At 42.4% G+C, this 17,844-nt stretch overlaps 1 protein-coding gene across 1 annotated transcript in view; it reads left to right on the forward strand.

Moving 5' to 3' along the window:
• The window catches only part of LOC133648460 (uncharacterized), a 62,447-nt gene extending 47,701 nt beyond the window's left edge, over window positions 1-14,746 (forward strand). The window contains exons 20-25 of the mRNA XM_062044610.1: window positions 3,665-3,842; window positions 3,910-4,017; window positions 5,754-5,960; window positions 6,033-6,241; window positions 13,118-13,172; window positions 13,281-14,746. Coding sequence (XP_061900594.1) covers window positions 3,665-3,842; window positions 3,910-4,017; window positions 5,754-5,960; window positions 6,033-6,241; window positions 13,118-13,153 — 738 coding nt within the window. The 3' untranslated portion in view covers window positions 13,154-13,172; window positions 13,281-14,746. The remainder of the gene's footprint in view (window positions 1-3,664; window positions 3,843-3,909; window positions 4,018-5,753; window positions 5,961-6,032; window positions 6,242-13,117; window positions 13,173-13,280) is intronic.
• Window positions 14,747-17,844: the final 3,098 nt, after the last annotated feature.

The following is a 17,844-nucleotide window of genomic DNA, read 5'->3' on the forward strand; positions in this document are numbered from 1 at the left end:
TTGGTGCTTTCTCTGGCAAACTGAACCTCAAGCTTCATTCTCTGCAGCTTTGCATTCTTGTGCAGACTTTCATCCACAAGGAACTTTTCAACTTCCCCACTATCGTGAAGGGGCCATCAAAAGATTTCAGTGTGTCCAGCATGTCTAGTCTCTTACTCTCCTTTCTTTGAGCCATCTCTTGTTTCTCATCTGCCCTACTCTCGAATTTTGCCTTCATGAATTTACTCCAGTTGAGTTCAACCTCCCTTTTTGCTTGTGCTGCTGCCTTGAAACCTCTGAAGCTCCTGGCTCTTCTGTAAAATTATTGACCTATTGACTGCGTTCAGTGTGCCCAACTTCTTCAGTTTGTAGTCCACCTTGCCACATTGTCTCTCCATCCCAATGTTGTGCACAGGGGTGCCATCAATGTTACTAGCCTGTTCACTGACAGGGTCCATTGGGAAGGTCTCCTCATCCATCCTCTGCCTGGCCAGGACAGTCTTCAGATGGGGCAGCATGAGATCTGTCAGCTGCTTCACTTCATCCAAGTATTCGGCAGCCACGTCTGACACTGAGTTCAGGACATGTCCAGTGCCTGTCCAGCCACTATAGCATTCTTGGAAATGGGCTATCTTGACCTGCATGCAGCCCTTGTACCATGAACTGGCCTACACCTTTCTTTGTGGTGCTCTCCGATGCATGTTATCATTTTACCTTTCTCCTTCTCCTCAAGCTTAACCACAAATAGATACAGACTTTGAGCCTCAATTTGCTGCACAGCTGCCGTTATGCCAATGTGTTTTCCTAAGATATTATTTTATTTTTAATGATAGAAGGGAGGAAAAGGGGGCAAAAATCATGTCCGATTTAGTTTTTTGGGTGGGTTGGGGGGTTTATTTCATGATAGCTACCAACTTCCAATACATAATATCTCTCAAATGACCCAATGCACCATCACTGAAGTGGGCGTAATCATTTTCAAAAATGTTTATTTTTAGGCCATTTATCCCCTCCCCCTGTGTCTGTGTGAAACCTGTGCTTGTCAGTGTCTGTGTGGTATACCTAATAGTGTGTGTGCAGTATGTGCACTCTTCTGTACAGTACAGTGTGCATGTCTGTTCACAGTATACAGTATTTCTTGCATAGTGCGTGCGTGTGTGTGCGCCCACACGCGCGGGGGGTTGAGGGGCCAAGACCATGTCAGGCCCAGGGGGCCAAAATTTCTTAATCCGCCCCTGGCTGCAACAACAAATACTTGCTAGCTAGTTCCAAAATGTATTCTTTATACTGCCACATTCATAATCCTGAAATAGAGAATAAAGAGAATTAGCATATATCACATCAAAAGGATGACAATGATAGAGATCAACTTGTACCACCATTAAACACATAACCTATTACTTACAATCACTAGGCTGCCACAAGGAGCTTGGTAACGCTTAACATTAGGAGGCTGCCACATGAAGCTTGAAAAAAATGATCAATCTGCAAAAGATGATAACATATTAAGTTGTGAGTGCAAGTACCAAAATACCTAGAAATGCAGACAAGTTGAAATTGAATAAAAGCTTTAACCAATATAACAAGATAACATTTGAACATTTAGAATAGACTACCAATTATTTGACAAACAAATAAGTTTAAATAATTAAGTTAAACACATGAAATTATTTCAAATTCTGCCATTTTATTAAAATATCAAAACACACAGGAACAATATTAACCTTCCTGCATGTATTCACTGACCATGTGTAACCTAGAATCTACATTTACTGCTTAATCGACAGCTTTACTGAAGGAGAGAGGGTTTAAGAGGCAGAGAAAGGCGGAGATGATGGAGTTCAACAAAACAGGGCAAGCACAACATCAACCGGATCTGGTGCCTGAACTTCAACCAGATCCGTGTGCGTTGCGTGTCTGCTCCTGTCCGTCAAGGCTCCGTGCACCTTCGACCATCCTCAAACACCGGCTGCGGTCTCCCTCCGCATCACTGCGAGCACAGCCGGTCTGCTGGAGTGCCGAGACAAATGAATTCTCGCGATAATAAAAGAGATTCACTCGCGATAGCGCGAGATAATACTCTGAATGAGATATAAAACACCATATAATCCTTATAAATACATATTCAATCACACATACAGGCAGTTTCCGGACAGCCGGAGCTGACGCGCAGCGGACCCAGAGGAAGCACACACATTGAATAAAGTCAAACTACACGGGCAGATATTTATCTCCGACTGTCGCGTCAATAATCTTCCCCGCTCACGCTGCTCCTCACGTTCATCCCGACATGATTTATGTAATATAATAAGGGAGGGAAAGTTGGTTCACCTTAAAATCATCTTGCAGTTTTCCAACTGTTCATGTGTGGACTATTAAGCTAGTGGCCATGGTGGAAGTTACCAAGCTAGCATGCAAAGTCGGACTTTAAAAGTAAAGTTCGCCCCCACAAACAATTCACGAAATGTGGTATAAACTTTATACCATGACTACACTAGCGGTACAGTCTACAGCTACAGTCTACTACAGCTATATTTTAAAAAAAGAATACTTACCAAAGACCGAGCTGAGCTCCAACCTGCTTCCCGGTTACTGCTGATTGCGGTGCACTCCCGCCAGAAGACATTATACTAATGAGTAATGCCCGCGAAGATGATATGCGCATGCGCAGAAGGTGGCTCCAAGTTCTGAACTCATTTATTTTGCGTTGATCAACATCAAATCAATCCCATAGGATCAATTATAAGAAATGTTATGTTTCACTGACTAAATATATATGTGTATATTTTAAAACTAGATATTTTTGAATAAATTCAACAATACTTAAATGTGTCACATCTAAGAAGGGCTTGAATCATTTTTTTGAGTGTACAATGAATATATAGTACATGTGTAATTAAGTATATGTAGCATTTAACATCAGAACACATTACTATGAATACATAGTACATGTGTAATGAAGTATATATAGTATTTAGCATCAGTACACAATAATATGAAGATATAGTACATGTGTAATGAAGTATATATAGTATTTAACATCAGTATACACTACAATGAATATATAGTATATGTGTAATGAAGTATATGTAGTATTTAACATCAGTACACACTACTATGAATATATAGTACATGTGTAATGAAGTATATATACTATTAAACATCAGTACACACTACAATGAATATATAGTACATGTGTAATGAAGTATATATTGTCTTTAACATCAGTACACACTACAATGAATATAAAGTACATGTGTAATGAAGTATATATAGTATTTAACATCAGCACACACTACAATGAATATTAAGTACATGTGTAATGAAGTATATATTGTTTTTAACATCTGTACACACTACTACGAAGGTATAGTACATGTGTAATGAAGTATATTTAGTATTTAACATCAGTACACTCTACTATGAAGAGAGAGTACATGTTTATAAGGTATTTATAGTATTGAAGAAGTAGTAGTCCACCTGGAAGACTCACTGTGTGGTTTTGGTCAAGCTTAGTGATGCGAGCAATGTCAGTCTGATGGCTGGTTTAGTTTTGGGCTCCGTAAGAATGTTGGCTGCTATGCCAGACTAAGGTACTGCCCTGGGTCTCAGCAGGTCTCTTCTCCTAGCTAGTTTGGCTAACGCTAATGTGAGTCCAGATCCTGTTGGTCTTTGTGTGCTCCAGACCGGAGACATCGGGATGACTCACAACGCCGGCGTCAGCGGACTGTCCTTTGAGATCTGGTTCCGCAGAAGGAAGACCGAGGACACGTACACTCTGCAGGCCGGCAGCTTGGAGGCCAAGAGAGCTTGGACCTCGGACCTGGAGAAGCTTCTGTGGGACCAAGCGACTCACAGCCGAGGTAGAAACGTATGGATGGACCTTCTTTTCCACCACAACTTTGCTAAGTGAAAGTGTTGGCCTGGTAGAGCTGAGGTTCCAGGAGACACAGTCCATGGGCCTGGACCACAGAACCTTCATGGACATTCAACCCGCTGATGGCGCTATCTGCCACCGTGACGTCCTTCCTGGTACAGGTAAGAGCTGTCCTTGTCAAGCCAGGTGTCCTTAAAGCCACAGTACATAGCTATGTGGGGCCGCCATCTGCCTCGCTCGCCTGGCTAACACACATTGTAGTCCGGACTTCTTCACCTCATGACAATCCTAGACCAAAGTCACAACGCATGTATACCAAGGTGACATCATGTGCATACCAAGGCCACATCACGTGTATATGAAGGTGACAAGTCATGTATACCAAGGTCACATCATGTGTATACCAAGGTCACATCATGTGTATACCAAGGTCACGTCATGTGTATACCAAGGTCACATCATGTGTATACCAAGGTCACATCATGTGTGTACCAAGGTCACATCACGTGTATACTTGGGTGACATCATGTGTATACCAAGGTCACATCACGTGTATACCAAGGTGACATTGTGTGTATACCAAGGTCACATCACGTGTATACCAATGTGACATCGCGTTCATTCCAAGGTTACATAATGTGTATACCAAGGTGACATCATGTGAATACCAAAGTCCCATCACATGTATACCAACGTCACATCATGTGTATACTAAGGTCACATCATGTGCATACCAAGGTCACATCATGTGTCTACCAAGGTCACATCATGTGTGTACCAAGGTCACATCACGTGTATACCAAGGTGACATCATGTGTATATCAAGGTCACATCATGTGTATACCAAGGACACATGATGTGTGTACCAAGGTCACATCACGTGTGTACCAAGGTCACATCACATGTATACCAAGGTCACATCATGTGTACACCAAGGTCACATCATGTGCATACCAAGGTCACATCACGTGTATACCAAGGTGACATCATGTGTATACCAAGGTCACATCACATGTATACCAAGGTCACATCATGTGTGTACCAAGGTGACTTCACATGTATATGCAGGGTCACATCATGTGTATACCAAGGTGACATCATGTGCATACCAAGATCACATCACATGTATACCAAGGTCACATCACCTGTATACCAAAGTCACATGACATGTATACCAAGGTCACATCATATGTATACCAAAGTGACATCATGTGCATACCAAGGACACATCACGTGTATATCAACGTGACTTCACGTGAATACCAAGGTGCCATCATGTGCATACCAAGGTCATAGCATCTGTATACCAAGGTCACATAATGTGTATACCAAGGTCACATTATGTGTTTACCAAGGTCACATAATGTGTATACCAAGGTCACATCACGTGTATACCAAGGTCATATCATCTGTATACCAAGGTCATAGCATCTGTATACCAAGATCACATCATGTGTGTACCAAGGTCACATCACGTGTGTACCAAGGTGACATGTATACCAAGGTCACATCATGTGTATACCAAGGTCACATCATGTGAATACCAAGGTGACATCATGTGCATACCAAGGTGACATCATGTGCATACCAAGGTCACATCATGTGTATACCAAGGTCATAGCATCTGTATACCAAGGTCACATCAAGTGTATACCAAGGTCACTTTATGTGTTTACCAAGGTCACATAATGTGTATACCAAGGTCACATCACGTGTATACCAAGATCACATAATTTGTTTACCAAGGTCACAAGACGTTTGATAGTAGGTGTTTCTCATGGAGTCATTGATGCATGTTTTGTGTGTGTTTACAGTCCCTACAGAGTGTTGTCCACACCAGTGTATGATAGTAAGTGTTTGTCATGGAGTCATTGATGCATGTTTTGTGTGTTGTCAGTCCCTACAGAGTGTGCTCGACCTCCCTCTGTTGGCTCCCCCTCCACCACCATGAGCCAATCGTCTTCCTCGTCAGGCCGTGGCTCTCTGTCACCTCACAGGTCCCGCAGGGCGGAGGTGGGTCTGGCCGGCGACCCGGACCAGGAGGTGGACTCTGGTGACCTTCATGGCGACTGCCAAGACCAAAGAACGGTCCTGGGTCCGGCGAGTGCGTTTGTGATCCTAAACGGCGTCCGAGTCCACCTGGCGCTCAGGACTGATAATGTTTGCTGCGTTTTAGCTGTGCCGGACGTGGACCACTGGTCAGAGGAGAGCGCCAGGGTCTTCCTCAGAGACTCGGACCGTAGCTTCCTGTCGGCCCTCGTGGGCCCGGTGCTGGACTCCTCCTCCTCACACGGCGCCACCTGCTCCAAGCCCCGCCCATCTCTGCCACCCACCAGGAAGAAGCCCCCCGTCACACCCAAGCCTGCACACCTGACCAGTGCTCAGGTAAGAGCCAGTCAAGTAAGGATCCATACTGACCTGACGACACCACCGATACCATATCTTGATGCCCTGATACTGACATTCCATGTCAGATTTTGATGCTCTGATACTGACATGTCGACACCACCGATACCAGATCTTGATGCTCTGATACTGACATGTTGACACCACCGATACCAGATCTTGATGCTCTGATACTGACATGTCAACACCACCGATACCATATCTTGATGCTCTGATACTGACATGTCGACACCACTGATACCAGATCTTGATGCCCTGATACTGACATGTCGACACCACCGATACCAGATCTTGTTGCCCTGATACTGACTTGTCGACACCACCGATACCAAATCTTAATGCTCTGATACTGACACCACCAATACCATATCTTGATGCCCTGATACTGACATGTCCATACCAGATATTGATGCTCTGATACTGACATGTCGACACTACCAATACCAGATCGTGATTCTCTGATACTGACATGTCAACACGACCGATACCAGATATTGATGCTCTGATACTGACATGTCGACACCACCAATAACCAGATATTGATGCTCTGATACTGACATGTCAAAACCATATCGATACCAGATATCGATGCTGTGATATTGATTAAAGTAATTGGACTTCAAGGTTTGGTATCTGAACAGTCAACATGTTGATATTTGCTATTTAGCTTCCTATTGTTGCTGACTCAGCATATTTCATTCTGAGTTATTAGTCACAACAACGCTGTTTTCTCAATAAAAAACAAATATTTTCATCTTTTTTGTCACGACCCGACTAGGACTCTGGACACAGATGCAGGATTTCTGAAAACAGTTTATTCTCAGAAGGGGAGGGGCCCAAAAAGGGAGAAACAAAACAGGCTATCAAAACAGATCTAACCTGACTACTAAACTAACAAAAAACAACAAAAAGCGCTCCAACGGAGGCGATGCTAAGAAGCTAATCTTACCTGACAAAAGATTACAAACAAAGAATCTCCCGTGGATCAAAAATACAAAAAGTGGCAATGGCTGTGGACAAGACTGTGGCAAAGGAACGCTGGAGGTTCGCACAAGAAGATACGAAAACACTCTGGCACAGGACAGAAGGAGGATGAGACATTTATACACATGAGGGAGGGTGACACAGGTGGGCGCAATCAGGAAAGACGTCAGACCAGTGAAACAGGAGGAAGGGCAACTGACCTGAAACGAGAGGGAGAGTCAGTATTTCAAAATAAAACAGGGAATGACAAAACATGAAACCAGACGAAACCCAGACCAGACTTCACCCAGGTGTGACAGAACCCCCCCTTCTAGGGCCGACTCCTGACGGCCCAGGGACCTCAGGGTGGAGTCTATAGAAGTCCTGGATCAGGGAGGGGTCATCAATGTTCCGTTGGGGTACCCACTGTCTTTCTTCTGGACCGTACCCCTCCCAATCCACCAAAAACGGTCTTCCTTGATCTCTGTTGCGTACCGCTAACAGTCTCTTGACCCGGTACAGAAGACCTCCATCTGCCGCTTCCAGTGGCGGGGGGGTTTGGTGGCTGGGACCATAGGGTTCTCTTTGGCCGGCTTGACTTGGCTGACGTGGAAGGTAGGATGGACACGGAGCGACCTGGGTAGACGTAGGCGTACCGCTGCAGGACCGATGACCTTGGCGATGGGGTAGGGGCCGACGAATCTGGGCGCCAATTTTTTGGATGGTACCTTGAGGTGCAGGTCTTTGGCAGATAGCCATAATCGCTGTCCTGGCTGGTAATTAGGTGCTGGGCGGCGCTTCCGGTCGGCGGCCTTCTTGACCCGATCTCCTTGGCGAGCGAGCACTTGTCGGGCCGCAAGCCAGATGCGACGGCATCGGCGCACCAGGGCGTGGGCGGAGGGAACGGAGATCTCTGGCTCTGAGTCCGGGAACAGTGGTGGTTGGTAGCCGTAGACACACTTGAACGGGGAAAAGCCAGTGGCAGAGGTGGGCAAGGAGTTATTGGCGTATTCCACCCAGACCAGGTGGGAACTATACGTTGTTGGGTTCTGGGACACGAGGCATCGAAGGCCGGTTTCCAATTGTTGGTTGAGGCGCTCGGTCAGACAGAAAGGCGCAGGGGTGGGTCTTCCCATCTGCCTCCAATCTTTGGGATAGAACCGCTACAACTCCCTCATTCGACGCATCCACCTCGACCACAAATTGGTCTTGTGGATCTGGCAGTGTGAGGATGGGTGCAGTCGTGAAGCGGCCCTTGAGATCCTGGAAGGCCCTCTCCGCCTCCGGAGACCAGTAGAAGCGCACCTGTGGAGAAGTCAGAGCATGGAGAGGGGAAGCTATCGTGCTAAAGCCTCTGATAAATCGCCTGTAGAAGTTTGCAAAACCAAGGAATTGCTGAACCTTCTTACGACTATCAGGTGTTGGCCACTTGGCAACTGCGCTAACTTTAGCCGGATCCATTTGGACTCTTCCAGGGGCTACAATGAAGCCCAGGAATGAGATGGTGTCGGCATGGAAATTGCATTTCTCAGCTTTTACATACAGGTGATTTTCCAGGAGCTGTTGCAAAACCTGGCTGACATGGTGCCTGTGAATGTCCAGATTGTCAGAGTAAATTAATATGTCATCAAGATAGACAAAAACAAAATGATCCAAAAAGTCTCTAAGCACATCATTAATCATGGCCTGGAATACGGCAGGGGCATTAGTGAGACCAAAAGGCATTACTAAGTATTCATAATGGCCACTAGGGGTGTTAAAACCGGTCTTCCACTCATCACCCTCCCTAATACGAATGAGGTGATAAGCATTGCGCAGGTCAAGTTTGGTAAAAACTTTGGCCTGCCGGAGCTGATCAAAGGCTGATGACTTCAATGGAAGAGGGTACCGATTTTTTATTGTTATGTCGTTGAGGGGACTCTAGTCTATACATGGTCGCAGAGTCCCGTCTTTTTTGTCTACAAAGAAGAACCCTGCTCCAGCAGGTGACGATGAAGGGCGGATGAGTCCCGCCTTAAGTGAAGATTCTATGTACGCCTTCATAGCGTGTCTCTCGGGACCTGAGACCGAGTACAAGCGCCCCTTGGGGATGGTAGAACCGGGAATGAGGTCTATTGCGCAATCGTAAGGTTGGTGTGGTGGGAGTGATGTAGCTTTAGCCTTATTAAAGGCCTCCTTAAGGTGGTGGTAGCATGGAGGTATGAAAATCAAATCCGGGTGCTGTAGTTCTATGGCAGAGACAGAGTTTATATTTGTGGCTGTTTTGGCAGGAGCACTAACCCTTACACACTTCCCCACACAGTTCTTTCCCCAACCCCTGATCTTGCCTGTGGGCCAGTCTGTGGGGGTTGTGGTGCATGAGCCATGGATGTCCCAATACCAGGGTGCGTGCAGGTGAGTGGAACAAAAAATAATTCAATAGTTTGTGGTGGTTATCAATGTCTATGGCTACAGGTTCTGTGATATGAGTGATCGTGAATAAAGCGCTACCGTTAAGGGCGCTGGCCCTAAGGGGTGGTGTGATGACCCTCGTTCTCACTCCCAATTTCTTGGCTAAACCCCAGTCCATCAAGCTCTCATCGGCCCCAGAGTCAATTAACACATCTAATACTATTCTAATTGAGTCATTGTTACCTTAATGGGTGTCAAGGCACGCGAGGTAGCACTTGAGGCCGGATTCTGATCCCTCACCTGGGTTGACTTGGAAAGGCAGGCGGCCACGAGATGCCCCACCTCCCCGCAATAGAAACATCGCCCCTCCTTTAGGCGACGCTTGCGCTCTGCCAGGGGGAGTCGCATGGGCTCCTCTCCGCCCTCAGGCAACCGTACTGTTGGTTGAGGACCTGTAGCATAACTGGCGGTGAGGGAAAACTGCGACTGGTGATCTGGATCCGGACGGCCTCCTTGGAGAAACTTGAACTCCCGTAGTCGTTGGTCTGTCCGGATGGCGAGGGCGATGAGGTCGTCCAAATTCGCAGGTAGGTCTATGGGTAGGAGTTGCTCCAGAACAGGCCCGGCCAGCCCCTTGAGGAAGACGTTGTGGAGTGCTGTAGAGTTCCATCCGCTCTCTGCAGCCAGGGTTCGAAAACGAATTGCATAATCTGAGGCTGTTTCTCTCCCCTGACGAATCCCGCTGAGCTCTCTAGCCCTTTCGCACTCGTAAGGGACATGATCAAAAGTCTTTTGGAGAGTCTCTGTGAAGTCTCTGAGTGAGCTGCGTATGTGAGACCCCCTGGACCACTTGGCCATGGCCCACTTCCTTGCTCTCCCAGCCAGATAGGAGATCATGAACGACACTTTAGCACGATCGGTGGGAAATGCGTGGGGCGAAAGTTCAAACTGCATCTCGCAGTCTATGATGAATTCTTTGCATTGTCCGGGTTCGCCCGCAAAGCGTTCAGGAGGGGCCAATCGGGCTGCCACTCCACTATGAATGGTGGGGGGTACCTGAGTCATGGTGGCTGGCTGCGGCTCGGGCACCGGAGGTGCGGGACCAGGCCTGGTCATTTGGGTGAGCAGAAGTGGCACCTGTTCCGCAAGTTGACCCATCTGGGTGGTAACAGCGGTCCTGAAGTCTTGCTGGGTTTGAGCGATCCCCTGGATTCCCTGGCCCAAAACTGCCACCCGCTCCTCATCAGCGGAGAGGCGGGATTCCTGCGCGTGAAGCGCCACAGCACACTGCTTCGATCCTGCTGTGTCCATACTGGCCAGAGTGTACTGTCATGTCCCGACTAGGACTCTGGACACAGATGCAGGATTTCTGAAAACAGTTGTTTATTCTCAGAAGGGGAGGGGTCCAAAAAGGGAGAAACAAAACAGGCTATCAAAACAGATCTAACCTGACTACTAAACTAACAAAAAACAACAAAAAGCGCTCCAACGGAGGCGATGCTAAGAAGCTAATCTTACCTGACAAAAGATTACAAACAAAGAATCTCCCGTGGATCAAAAATACAAAAAGTGGCAATGGCTGTGGACAAGACTGTGGCAAAGGAACGCTGGAGGTACGCACAAGAAGATACGAAAACACTCTGGCACATGACAGAAGGAGGAAGAGACATTCATACACATGAGGGAGGGTGACACAGGTGGGCGCAATCAGGAAAGACGTCAGACCAGTGAAATAGGAGGAAGGGAAGTGACCTGAAATGAGAGGGAGAGTCAGCATTTCGAAATAAAACAGGAAATGACAAAACATGAAACCAGACAAAACCCAGACCAGACTTCACCCAGGTGTGACACATTTTTATTGTTTGTCCATACAAGAATAGGATAAAAATAATAAAAAGTCTGCATGTATGAACGTTCAACAAAGTTTACTACAGTTAATATGATCTTATCTTTTAATTAACTAAATATATTTAAGTACATTTGAATTTCATTTTTTTATGATTTTTTTTTTACCAAATGTCAAGAATGATATTTTATTATTTAGAAAAATGCAAAACAAAAAAGATGATATATTTAAATGTGACTAATTATTACTTTGTTCATTACATTCTGATTTGTCGCTCTTTTTTACATTTATTTGACTGATGTTGTTTTTTTAGACAGATAGTGTAGGGGGTTTACCTGACACATGAAATGTGACACACTCCCCACTTTAGCCGCCAGATGGCAGCAGAGTGTTGAATATATTCAAATGTGTTTGCTGGCAATTCCAACTTTGACCACAGCATCATTTGCTACGTGGAGTGACGCTTTCCATCATTTTCAGCAGACCGCATTGCCAAATTCAGTGTAAAGAAGTTCACTGTAAAAAAATCAGTGTAAAAAAGTTTACTCTAAAAAGATCAGTGTATAAAATTTAGCGCAAAAAAAATCAATGTAAAAAAATCAGTGTATAAAAATTCAGTGTAAAAAAATTAAGTGTAAAAAAACTCAGTGTAAAAATTTAGAGTACAAAATGTCAATGTAAAAAAGTTCAGTGTAAAAAACTTAGTGTATAAAATTTTAGCGTAAAAAAATTACTGTAAAAATACTCAATGTAAAAAAGTGTATAAAAATTCAGCGTAAAAAACTGAACAAAATCAGTATAAAAAATGTCTATGTTAAAAATGTAAATGTAAAAACTCAGTCTATAAAAATTCAGAGTACAATATTTCTATGTAAAAAAGTTTAGTGTAAAAAACTTAGTGTATAAAATTTTAGTCTGAAAAAAATAATTGTAAAAAAATCAGTGTATTAAAATTCAGGGGAAACAATTCCCAGTAAAACATGAAGTGAACAGAAATTGACTGTAAAAACAATTCAGTGTAAAAAATGTCTAAGTATACAAAATCAGTGTATACAATTTAGCGTAAAAAAATTAACGTTTAAAAAAATCTGTGTATAAAAATGAAATGTAAAAAATACAATGTATTAATAATTCATAAACAAGTTCCTCTGTATAATTAGTGTTTTTATGTATTACTTATTAATAATTTATAAACAACACGTTCCTCCGTATAATATGTATATGTATATACAGTATGTATATGTATATATATATTTGTATGTGTGTATATATGTGTTACAATGTATTAATAATTCATAAATAATAGGTATTATGTGTTACCATGCATTAATAATTCATAAATAATAAGTATGATGTGTTACAATGTATTAATAATTCATAAATAATAAGTATGATGTGTTACAATGTATTAATAATTCATAAATAATAAGTATGATGTGTTACAATGTATTCATAATTCATAAATAATAAGTATAATGTGTTACAATGTATTAATAATTCATAAATAATAAGTATGATGTGTTACAATGTTTTAATAATTCATAAATAATAAGTATGATGTGTTACAATGTATTAATAATTCATAAATAATAAGTATGATGTGTTACAATGTATTAATAATTCATCAATAATAAGTATGATGTGTTACATTGTAGAAAGATGCGTCCACAGGGAAATCCACAGAAGTGTGAGGGAGGATTGACAGACAAGGTAAACTGCTTTAAAGTTTGCTGTCTTCATCCAAATAATAATTTTTATTCTGCACAACTGATCAATATATTTTGTCTCCTTCAATAATTGATTGTTTTTATTATGCAGAGTGGATGAAATCAACTTTCAACTTACACATCTTCAACAAGAACCTTCATTGGATTAAGTTATTCATCACTTTGGAAGAACATTAGTTGGGTTATTTTCTTCATCACTTTGGAAGATAATTAGTTGGATTATTTTATTCATCACTTTGGGAGAACATTAGTGGGATTATTTTATTCATCCATAAGAGAAATGTGAGCAAATGTCCTCCTCCTAATTTGTTTTATGGTCCTCATGAATACTGCTTCATGCCCTTTTTATTAGACATGTTGAATATCATTTATTTGTATTAGACATGTTGAATATCATTTATTTGTATTAGACATGTTGAATATCATTTATTTGTAGTAGAAATGTTGAATATCATTTATTTGTATTAGACATGTTTAATATCATTTATTTGTATTAGACATGTTGAATATCATTTATTTGTATTATAAATGTTGAATATCATTTATTGTAATGTTACATGCTGGACTTTGACATCATTGTTAAGATCCTCATCGTTTGTGTCCTTCTTGCAGGGCTCCAGTCCTGTCCCCCATGATGGTTTTTATTATGATTATTGTTTTTATTGTTTCATACCTGATTGTTGTTTTTATTGCTTCACACCTGATTATTGTTTTTATTGTTTCATACCTGATTATTGTTTTTGTTGTTTCGTACCTGATTTTTTTTTTTATTGCTTCATACCTGATTATTGTTTTTATTGTTTCATACCCGATTATTGTTTTTATTGCTTCATACCTGATTATTGTTTTTATTGCTTCATACTTGATTATTGTTTTTATTGCTTCACACCTGGTTATTGTTTTTATTGCTTCATACCCAATTATTGTATTTATTGCTTCATACCTGATTATTGTTTTTATTGCTTCATACCTGTGTATTGTTTTTATTGCTTCATACCTGATTATTGTTTTTATTGCTTCATACCTGATAATTTTTTTTATTGTTTCACACCTGATTATTGTTTTTATTGCTTCATACCCGATTATTGTTTTTATTGCTTCACACCTGATTATTATTTATTGCTTCATACCTGATTATTGTTTTTATTGCTTAACACCTGATTATTGTTTGTATTGCTTTCTACCTGATTATTGTTTTTATTGCTTCATACCTGATTATTGTTTTTATTGCTTCATACCTGATTACTATTTTTATTGCTTCACACCTGATTATTGATTTTATTGCTTCATACCTTGTGTTACCTTCGATGAACCAGGGATATACCTACTGATTAACCTACTCAGTGGCCTAGTGGTTAGAGTATTCGCCCTGAGATCGGTAGGTTGTGAGTTCAAACCCCAGCCGAGTCATACCAAAGACTGTAAAAATGGGACCTATTACCTCCCTGCTTGGCACTCAGCATCAAGGGTTGGAATTGGGGGCTAAATCACCAAAAATGATTCCCGGGCGCGGCTACTGCTGCTGCCCACTGCTCCCCTCACCTCCCAGGGGGTGATCAAGGGTGATGGGTCAAATGCAGAGAATAATTTCGCCACACCTAGTGTTTGTGTGACAATCATTGGTACTTTAACTTTTAACAATAATATAATGACCTAAGTGTGATTCTCTCCATTAAAGGCCTACTGAAACCCACTACTACCGACCACCCAGTCTGATAGTTTATATATCAATGATGAAATCTTAACATTGCAACACATGCCAATACGGCCGGGTTAACTTATAAAGTGCAATTTTAAATTTCCCGCTAAACTTCCGGTTGAAAACGTCTTTGGATGATGACGTATGCGCATGACGTAACCAGTGAAACAGAAGTATCGGTACCCCATTGAATACAATACAAAATAGCTCTGTTTTCATCTCATAATTCCACAGTGTTCTGGACATCTGTGTTGGTGAATCTTTTGCAATTTGTTTAATAAACAATGAAGACTGCAAAGAAGAAACTTGTAGGTGGGATCGGTGTATTAGCGGCGGACTACAGCAACACAACCAGGAAGACTTTGACTCGGATAGCAGACGCGCTAGCCGACGCTAGCCACCGACCGCACGGATGATCGTGGTGAAGTCCTTCGTCCTTCCGTCGATCGCTGGAACGCAGGTGAGCACGGGTGTTGATGAGCAGATGAGGGCTGGCTGGCGTAGGTGGAGCGCTAATGTTTTTATCATAGCTCTGTGAGGTCCTGTTACTAAGTTAGCTTCAATGGCGTCGTTAGCAACAGCATTTTTAAGCTTCGCCAAGCTGGAAAGCATTAACCGTGTATTTACATGTTCATGGTTGAATAGTATTGTTGATTTTCTGTCTATCCTTCCAGTCAGGGGTTTATGTATTTTTTTTCTATCTGCATTTGAGCCCGATGCTATCACGTTAGCTCCGTAGCTAAGTTAGCTTCAATGGCGTCGTTAGCAACAGCATTTTTAAGCTTCGCCAAGCTGGAAATTATTAACCGTGTATTTACATGTCCACGGTTTAATAGTATTGTTGATCTTCTGTCTATCCTTCCAGTCAGTTGTTTATTTATTTGTTTCTATCTGAATTTGAGCCCGATGCTATCACAATAGCTCAGTAGCTAAAGAGCTTCGCCGATGTATTGTCATGGAGATAAAAGTCACTGTGAATGTCCATTTCACGTTCTCGACTCTCATTTTCAAGAGGATATAGTATCCGAGGTGGTTTAAAATACAAATCCGTGATCCACAATAGAAAAAGGAGAGAGTGTGGAATCCAATGAGCCAGCTTGTACCTAAGTTATGGTCAGAGCGAAAAAAGATATGTCTTGCACTGCATTCTAGTCCTTCACTCTGACGTTCCTCATCCACGAATCTTTCATCCTCGCTCAAATTAATGGGGTAATCGTCGCTTTCTCGGTCCGAATCTCTCTCGTTGCTGGTGTAAACAATAGGAAAATAAGAGCAGTCCTTCCTCCGGTGTCGTCACGCTACTTCCGGTAGGGGCAAGGCTTTTTTTTATCAGAGACCAAAAGTTGCAAACTTTATCGTCGTTGTTCTATACCATGGGTGTCAAACTCAGGCCCGCAGGCCAAATGCCGTATAATTTCACTTGGCCCGTGAGGTGACCGATTATATACAATGGCAGTGCCGCGGTACACCGCTAATTCTCATACTTGCCAAACCTCCCGGGAGACTCTCAGATTTCAATGACCCTCCAGAGAATTTCTCCTCCCCTTTTCACCCGGTCCAACGAGTGCTGGCCCAGACACATAATATGTACGGCTTTAGCGCGCACACTGAAGTGAATGCAAGGCATACTTGATCTTCAGCGATACAGGTTACACTGAGGGTGCCAGTATAAAAAAAACTTTAACATTGTTAGAAATATACGCCACACTGTGAATCCACACCAAACAAGAATGACAAACACATTTCGGGAGAACATCCGCACCGTAACACAACATGAACACAACAAAACAAATACTTAGAATCCCATGCAGCCCTAACTCTTCCGGGCTGCAATATACACCCCCACCGCCCCCCAACCCCGCCCACCTCAACTGACGCAAGGAGGGAGGCGGGGGGTTTGGTAGTACAGGGGTGTATATTGCAGCCCAGAAGAGTTAGGGCTGCATGGGATTCTGGGTATTTGTTCTGTTGTGTTTATGTTGTGTTTTGGTGCGGATGTTCTCCCAAAATGTGTGGCGCATATTTCTAACAGTGTTAAAGTTATTTATACGGTCACCGTCAGTGTAAACTGTATCGCTGTTGGCCAAGTATGCATTGCATTTACATGTGTGTGTGCGTGCTGTAGTCGCACATATTTTGTGATCGGGCCGGCACGTGGTTGAATGTATGAAAAGCAGACGTGATGACAGCTTGTGGAGGACGAGAAACGCAGTGCCTTTAAGGCACGCCCCCAAGACTGTGGTCCGGGTGGACTACGAGATATAATGACTGATGAACACCTTTGTTCGATAATGAAGGTTGCTTCAGCTCAAAGCCTGAGCCCCGACAGTAATGAACTAGCATCCGAGGAAAGATGGCAGGTATCTGGCTTGGGCACATCAGATTAGATCAGTGTGTTGCAAACTGAGCAGTTTAAAGTCCTGAATGGTTGGTTTATTCATTGTTATTTTATTTTCTAATTTATTAGCCTGTGGAAAAAGTTAATGTTGATGTTTACCTCAGAAGGCTGCAAATAGAAAAGAGGCATTACATTTTTATTTAAATTGTATTTGATATACCATTGATATTTTTTAATTATTATTATTATTAATTGAAACTCGATTTTGCATGTTACTATAAAGTTATATAAGCCTTGCTTGTTCAATATTCAATGCAAAACTTGTTTGGGTCCCTATTAAAAGGTTAATTTGTTCAACCTTGGCCCGCGGCTTTGTTCAGTTTTAAATTTTGGCCCACTCTGTATTTGAGTTTGACACCCCTGTTCTATACTAAATCCTTTCAGCAAAAATATGGCATTATCGCGAAATGATCAAGTATGACACATAGAATGGATCTGCTATCCCCGTTTAAATAAAAAAAAATCATTTCAGTAGGCCTTTAACCACACAACACATATTGTATTATTATTATTATTATTATTATTTTATTAATATTGTGCTGTCCTATGATTTTTTAC

The sequence above is a fragment of the Entelurus aequoreus genome, linkage group LG01 (genome assembly GCF_033978785.1).
Source record: "Entelurus aequoreus isolate RoL-2023_Sb linkage group LG01, RoL_Eaeq_v1.1, whole genome shotgun sequence".
Classification (NCBI taxonomy): Eukaryota; Metazoa; Chordata; class Actinopteri; order Syngnathiformes; family Syngnathidae; genus Entelurus; species Entelurus aequoreus.